General features: G+C 39.7%; 1 protein-coding gene across 1 annotated transcript; it reads right to left on the bottom strand.

The window, feature by feature from the left end:
- Positions 1 to 3146: 3146 nt before the first annotated feature.
- Positions 3147 to 5647, bottom strand: LOC141564053 (phospholipase A2, membrane associated-like). The gene is made up of 5 exons (XM_074306049.1): positions 5558 to 5647; positions 4837 to 4886; positions 4415 to 4559; positions 3833 to 3939; positions 3147 to 3582 (listed from the first exon to the last, which is right to left on the bottom strand). The coding sequence occupies exons 2-5, from the start codon at positions 4874 to 4876 to the stop codon at positions 3440 to 3442; spliced, it is 435 nt and encodes a 144-aa protein (XP_074162150.1). The 5' UTR covers positions 4877 to 4886; positions 5558 to 5647; the 3' UTR covers positions 3147 to 3439.
- Between the last annotated feature and the right edge of the window lie 2699 nt (positions 5648 to 8346).

The raw sequence follows: 8346 nt of genomic DNA, 5'->3' as shown, positions 1-8346 counted from the left end.
CTATAACAGTGTCTTCAAAGGTAGAATCCATAGCACTCAGCTACCACTGGACAGTATTAAGCAGGAGAGGACAATTAATTGGGTCAAAGACAATAGAAGAACCAGAAATGAGAGCAGACCATTGGATTTGACAACTAAGAGATCACTGGTAATCTTAGGGAGAAAATTTTCGATTAAATTATAAGATCAGAAGTTGAATTGTACAGAGTCCAGAAGAGAATGAGAGGAAACGGCATCTACTGTGGCCTCTTCAAGAGTTTAACCATAAAAGGGAGGAGAGAGATGAGATAATAGGCAGAGAGGTGGATAAAGTGGGGAAGACATGGACCTCTCTCCATGAGGCATTCTCCAGATAAAATGTATACAGACTACTTCTGGTCTGGGCCCAAAGTAATTGCTACATGGAAGGATCCACCAAACCTTGTCATCTAAGAAGACCATGGCCATCAATCACTCAGAACTACCTCTGTACCACATCAGAGAACCAGAGGGAGATTTTAGTGGATGATAGTCTGGGTTTTCTAGGGCAGTCTCAATTTCGTGAAAAGAGAGAACATACTTTTACAAAAGGAATAGCCTTCATCAGCCTTCCTTTGGTGTTCAGAAAGTATTTCACAAGAGAATGCATTTCTTGAGTTCAAATATGGCTTCAACTACCTAGTAACTATGTGATCCTGAGTAAGTCACATAATCCTTTTTACCTCAGTTTCCTCAATTATAAAATGATCTGAAGGAGGAAATGGCAAACCATTTCAGTATCTTTGCAAAGATACTTAACAATCCCCCAATCCATGTTCAGTGTTCACCCTTGTTACTGTCCACCAACTCCTATCTGGGAAGCTTCACTAACAAGAGACGTTGGAATTGTACAACCCAATGATTGCCTTTCACAAAAGGTGATTGATATTTATACTTCCTTTTTGAAGAGGGTCTGTGACATTGTGGGTTGATGTCTTGACTTGTGCATGAGCTGGATTGAAGTGAGACAGTTACACAGTCACCAGCCTCACTCTCTCTTCCAGAGTCATCAGTCTGTGACAGGACAAAAATCAAGATGATCAGCATTGACCCGGGATGTAGTGGAAGACAATGTCTTTGATGTTTATTCCAATTCTAAACCCACCACAGCACCTGCTTCAGCTTCCTTCATGAACAAATTGTCTTTGATGCTTGTAAATCATTTGACCTCCCGAAGCCTTTGGCTGTTTTCCCCAATTCTAAGTTCTAGGCAGTATGAATGGTGTACTTTCCCTCGTCAGTAATATCGCTGTATCTGAAATGCATTACACAAATATTTGGCTGAAAAGGCTTGGCCATTTAAAAGGTGTTCATTTCTGGTTAATATGAGCACATATGTTCTTCCCCTTTGAAGTAAATAGTTTAGGCCACGTGGATGACAGCAGAGATCCTGGAGACCACTCACAGAGAAGGTGAGTCAGAGGGGGTGAGGAAGAGGTCTCTGGCTTGTGACCTAACCTTCCTAGTTAGCAATTTCATTATTAGATTCAGTGATTTAATAAGCACTAATTATATATCTACGTGAGGAATGCAGAAGTAGCTTTGAGATTACAGATTATTCTCCTGAATACTTAACTAGGTAGTTTCTAGTAGTGGAACCTACTTTTAACTCTGGGATTCTGTGTTTCTGAACCTTTCAGAGGAACAGTGACAAGGCAGAGGAGCTGGGTGTGCTGGTAGGAGAGGGCAGAACCACATTTCTTTCCCCTGCTTTCCTTTCCTCCCTCTTGGGATAATGGAGCACGTGAGACTAATTGCCAATTGGAAGTTTCCCTATTAACTTGTTTGAAGGTTGACCCTCCCCAGCTGTTCTGTGCTGACTTGATTGATGGGACAAAGAGGGGGAAGTGACATGTGTGGGAGGAGTAGGAGGAGGAAGAGGAATTGAGACGAGGACACTGAGTCAGTCTGTCCGGGGGTTTGAGGGAGGAAGGTGTGTGTGAGATTGTTAGAAATAACCCCCTGACCTTGACCATAAAAGATCAAGAATAAAGACGTTTAGTGATCATGACTCCAGCTGATTTCTGGGAAGACAGAGTTCCAGCACTCCCCCATCCTGTTTGACCCATATGGAGCAAATTTCCTTGATACCAACAACACAGGACTGATTAAAAACAAAAACAAAAACAAAAATGGGCCCAATCTTTTGTTGACACTTTTTCCCCTGTATCAGTGCCACTTCCTAATAACCATTTCCCTCCTCATAACAATGAGGAATAGTAAAAGAAACCAAATCAGAAGTCCCAGCAGCATCCAGGTATGGATTCCACATCCCTCCTTTTTCAGTTCTCTTCTGAGAGAAGGAAGATACATTTTACCACCGGGCCTCTGGAATTCAGGTTGGTAATTTATATTAGAATGACTAACTCAGAGTAAGCAATTAATAAAGATTTGTTGAGTGATTACATTAATTAGTGTGAATCCTGATGGCAAAGCAACATCATTGTGAAAAGGACTGGACAGTGATGACTCTCAAGTTGGAGTTCTGAGGCTGCTTATTGTCGATTTTTGTTGAGGCAGGGGGCAAGCTCTCAGCCTATGTATATATATATATATATATATATATATATATATATATATATATATATATATATATATATATAATTATCCCCTGGTAATTTTTCACGTTGTTCTTCATACAGTAGGCAGCTCCTTTATCACAGGCACAGACTTCCTCCTGACATTTGTTCCCATTCCCTGTGATTTCAGAGAAATGAAATGCTCCTCCTCCCCTGCCAAGCTAAGCCACTTATTGGGTGCCTTGATGGAGAGAGCCCCTTCCCCAGAGAAAGCCCCTAGTCTGAGGGGAGAATGCAGCCCTAGTTTCTGGGGAGTTGAGGAGCACTGCCCTTCCAGACACCATGTGAGGCTTTAGTGCCTCATTGTAAGGTGTTATCCCACCACAGAGGATGGATTGAGCTTGGAGTAAGTAACAGTATTTCACTTTTTTGCCTTTGCAGCCTTTCTTCTTCAGCTTTAAAAAGCAGCAATCATGGGTGGAACAGCACCTAAAGGGAGGAACCCACTGAGTGCTTTCCTTCTGTCTTATTCTTTAGTGGAACTCAGTTAATCAGGAGGAAAAAGATATTAAAGGGAAGACACTATGAAGTTAGACAGAGTCCTGAAAAGGAGTTACACCATAAACAGATCTTTAATAGGCGAAGTTTAATCTCAGGAGTTTGAAATCATAACTTGGATTTCTGATTGGATAAGTAAAGCTGGGCTTTCTCGAGACCTCCACCTGGGATGGAACTGTAATTGTTAAGTCCACTTGAACAGAAGATCTACTTCTCAATACCTCATCATTTCCCTTTTATAATTTGCTAAAGAAATTTAGAGAAAAGTGAGTGGGTCATCCCTAAATAGTAGGGGGTCTAGGAGGCTCCTTGTCAATTCTTGTTGAGGAAGGGGAAAAGAAGCTTCAGCATTGGGGCTTATTCCCTTTACACAGAGAATTGGGGAAGTTGCGATATTGCACTTTATAACTCCCCAGGTTTTTCTTCATACAGTAGGCAGCAGCTTTATCGCAGGCACAAATGGCCTTCTGACAACTGGTCCCAGACCCTGTAAATTCAGAGAAATGAAGTGCTGGAGGGGTGGTAATTTTCCACATCTCTCCCTCCCCTGCCAAGCTGAACCCCTTACTTGGGTGTCTTGATAGAGAGAGCCCCTTCCCCAGAGGAAGCCCCTAGTCTGAGGGGAGAATGCAGCCCTAGTTTATAGGGGGTCTAGGAGCCCTGTCTTTCCAGACTCCATGTGAAGCTTCTGCACATCTGGAGTGCTCATGGTGCCTCATTGTAATGTGTTATCTTACCACAGATAATGGACCCAGACTGGTACTTGTAGTTATATTTCTCTGTTTTGGGTTTGCAGCCTTTCTTCACCAGCTTTAAATAGCAGCAATCATGGGTGGAACAGCACCTAAAGGGAGGAACCCACTGAGTGCTCTCCTTCTGTCCTATTGGGAAGCAAGTGGTCAGCAAATAGGACAGTAAGAGAGGCCATGCAAGGAGGCAGCCTGTTGCGGTGGGAGGATCTGGTCTGGGAGTCAAAACCCCTAAGTTTAGGATCATGTTCTTCTCATCTGTAAATCAGGGGGTTAGACTACCTGTTCTCTATGGTCCTTTTCAGTTCTAAACCTTGTATTTAATATGATTCTAAAAACTTCTCTGGTCTCAGGCTTCTCTATTTCCCTTGTGGAGGATTACTCAGATATGTATAGAAAGACTTCAAGGAATGCTGGAGAAGGATACTCTTTTAGACTTTTGAAATGCATCTCTTTAGTGCCCTTGCCTTTGTCTTTTCCATTAATTTGCATCTCCTGTCAGTGCTCCTTCTAGTGATTCCCAGGAAGTTAAGATCACTACCCTGGCAGGACAGGGGAACAGCAGCTTACCTGTCAGTAGCATCCTTGGGGGTTCCTTTGCCTCCCAAGCCACAGTGGCAGCCATAGAAGCCATAGTCAATCAATGCATTCTTTCCTGTGAGCTTCCCAATCATGTTTTGGAATTGTAGCAAGTTCCCTTGTACCTCAGTTAAGCCTGCAAATAAGATGTGACCATCCTTCTGTCCTCACTTTCCACCATTGCTTCGGTCTGACCCTTCCCACCCTTCATCTGAGGGGAGAATCTTGCCCTGTTTTCCTTCCAGTTTCTAAGAAGAGACAGTGAAGAATTAATTGGGATTGGCAAGATTCAAGGAATGGCGAGGACTAGGGAGCCCAAAAGGTGCTGGGGAGAGAAGCTTTTTATGCCACTCAGAAGTTGTCCTTCCTGGGGCTGATTCAGGGAAGAGGTCAGTTATGTGGTCACTTCTTACCACAGGCCATTAGTACAGCTAGCAGCAAGACTATCTTCATTTTGAAATTTCTGTGGGAGAAAATATAAACTTTATGTCTAGCTCCTCAAGTGAGAGCCCCACACTCCTGCTTTACCCCTGGGGTGGCCATACCAACTGCCATGTGGGAGGTGAGACTAGGTCCATAATCTTATTGTAAGGGATTGCAGGAACCATCTACTGCAATCTACATCTGATCAAAAAATCCCTGTATGAAATTTGTATTTTCACAGAAACATATTACCCAGACACTGCACCCCTTCCCTCAGCCCTGAACACTGTATTGTTACACAAATGTACAATTCTTATTCTCTAGACACACAAACATTGTAATTCAACTTCAGAAACAAACACGCAAGACTATCTCAATTCATATACTTATTACTTTTCTGGGACAAAGAGCTGTACTCAGACCTAATTCAGATCCATAACCTTTTTAACATCCCAGTCCTCTTTGGCAGTCTGATGAAACCTTTGAACCCATTCTCAAAATCACGTTTTTAGATGCATAAAATTTATAGGATAATATAGTAAACCAAATTATATTGAAAGTAGTTATTGAAATATTTTAAAAAATACAAGTTCACAGATAACAAATGAACCCCTACATTCTCTAAATATATAAAATAATGCAGAATCCCACAAACACAGACATGTACTCTGACTTGGACAAACATCTTATGGTCTATTGGGCTCCAGATACCTTTAGCTGTTTCTTGGTTAACTCTGTCCACTGCAGGGCTCTTGGGTATAATTGGTCCTCAACACAAAGAAGCTCTATATATAGGTCCAATGGGACTCTGTCTCCAACAACTTTTGGGGGTGGCTGAGAGTTCCCACCTTCTGGGCGTGATAATTTCCAGAAACCTGCCCTGTACCCTAGAATCCACATTGCAGAAGGGGTGGGGCCACAGTCTGCCAGTCTGTCCACAAGGAAGCTCATCTGTGTCTCTTAAGAGCCATTCCTCCAGAAGGGAAAGGCAGTCTCTTGATGGAATTATAGGTGACAGGCATATAGAGAGAGACAGAGATATGAATCACATATATAGAATTATGAGCCATTTTCATGAAGAAGAGAATTAAAGCCCTGGTGAAGTGATAAAAGTTTTTAATAAGGAAAGAGGATACAAATAGGGCTTTTCTTGTGGAATAGAGGGTTGGCACAATATATGGCTTTCTGATTGAATATGGTGATTGTGGAGTTACAAAGGTTTTATAAATACAAGAAATTTAACTAACAATTCAACCAGAAGCCTCCTTCTGGGGACTTTAATAAAGGTCCACTTAATAAACAAAAGATCCAATTCAGATCAAAAGGTCAAGGTGAAGTGGTAAAATAATCCTAGAAAATTGTCCTGGAGTTATAGAACATGAAGGGAAAGTAGAAATAGAAAAAATTCACTGATAATCAACTCAAAGAGATACTTTTTGGAAAACACATAGGAGCGTTATTGCCTAATTTTGATACTCCCTATCTCAAAGAGAAAATTTTGAAAGAAACAAGAAAAAAAAATTCAAATATACTGAAGGTATCATTAGAATTGTACAAGACTTATCAGCATCTACAATAAAAGACCACAAGTCTTGGAATCATATCTACAGACAAGCAAAAGAACTATGCGTTTGGCCAAAAATATCATATCCAACAAAATTATCTATATTTTTGAATGAGAAAAAATGGACAGTGAATTAACTTGCAGATTCATGACTTTTTATCAACCAAACTTGAACTTGACAGAAAATTTAACATATAAGAGCCAACATCAAAGAGCAATTGTAAAGAACTCAACATGGACAAACTGTATAAACATGGGTAAATTGTTTATTTTTTTTTTAACATGGGAAATGTATATTTTATGTTTAAGATTTACATGAATAATAGGCTAAGCTCAAAAGAAAAATTGACAAAGATTGATAAAAATAGTAATCATGTTATAGAAATGAAGGGCAGAGGAAAAACAGACCCAGAGACGTTAGTGGGGGAGGAGGGATCATAGTTCTGAAAACTTAATCACATCAGAAATGGTTCAATAGGTGACACTACATATATACCATAAAGGGTATAGCACCAAAATCTATAAAGAAAAAGTTGGGAGGGAGAGGTGGATGGGGAAGCAAAGAGTGAGGGAAGAAAACAAGGGAGGGATCCATGGGTGGGAGGGAGGTTAATAGTAAACCAAATTATGGAGCAGAATTTAATGAAAGAGTCATCATTGATAGAAAAGACATGTATGCATCTGGGGTGTGTGTGTGTGTAAGTATATACATATATATACCTACATATGCATGCATAAAAATATTTTTTCTTAATTTTAGTCTGCTTAGGGGTGGTAGGTGAGGAAAGGGGAAAAAAATAAAGTAAAAAAGGTGCACAACAGAGAACAAAAGAACAATTTGCAAGGAGTAAAGAAAAGACAGACATGAATATAATTTCTTCTATTATTATATATATTTCTTAAATTGGATTTTGTTGTTATATATTTTGAATCTTCCTTGATGTTCTGCTGTACACATGATAATGTTCTCTTTTCTTTTGTTTTCTTTTGTTTTGTGTTGCTCTTCTGTTTTTCTTTTTCCTTATTTTGTTTCTTCAAATAAAATAAACTTGGAAAAAGTAAAAAAAAAAAAAAAAATATATATATATACATCAAAAAAAGAAAGGAAAAGAAATCTCCCTTTTTGATAAAAACTGCTTGGAAAATTAGCTATATGGAAGAAATTAGGTTTAGAACCACAACTTACACCATATCTCACAATACATTTCAAATGGATACATGACCTTAATATTAAAGATCATACTACTGAAAAATTAGAAGAGAAGCAGATTGTCTATGGCTTCTATGGCTAGATGTGAGTTTTTTCCCCCATCTTCTGAAAGAAAATGTCTTATTGTGGCATAGAGTGTAGCAAATTTTCACACACCTTTTTTTCCTCCAACATCCTCACAACCTCACACAGTAGGCTCTGTTCTCTAAGGAAGCCCTTTTACTTGATCTTTACTTGATCTTTTTCCCTACCTCCACACCCTTTTAAATTTCTGTAGAATGAGGGTGAGCAGTACAAGATAAGATCAATTGCAACTATATTTTCTTTTCCCCTCCCCCAACTCACTTCTCTTCCAAACTTGCCTGTTTTCATGGAAGGAAATACTGTACTTTAAGTCTCCCATTATCTTGTAATGCTAGAGAAACTTAGGAAAGAGATTTGTTTATAATCTTTTTATGTGGAGAGTTTTTTTTAAAGCTAACTGAAAAGAACTCATGTTCAAAAATTTTTTGGCCTCGAAGAAGTGAAGTAGGGAACTTTTATAGCTAACTAGTATTTACAAACAGAATAACCAGAGTATACAATCTTAGAGGGGAAACAAAGGCAGATAAGGGGGTAGTGAGGATACTGGGTGAGTGGACAAGCCATAATTCCGGGAAAGGATTATAACTACTCCTAACAGGATAAGGCTCAAGTTCTAGGGCTGGTGAGAGTAAGGCCAGGGGC

This window comes from Sminthopsis crassicaudata, chromosome 3 (genome assembly GCF_048593235.1).
Source record: "Sminthopsis crassicaudata isolate SCR6 chromosome 3, ASM4859323v1, whole genome shotgun sequence".
NCBI classification, from domain to species: Eukaryota; Metazoa; Chordata; class Mammalia; order Dasyuromorphia; family Dasyuridae; genus Sminthopsis; species Sminthopsis crassicaudata.
Note: the sequence above shows the minus strand (reverse complement) of the source record. Positions and strands in the feature narration are given on the sequence as shown.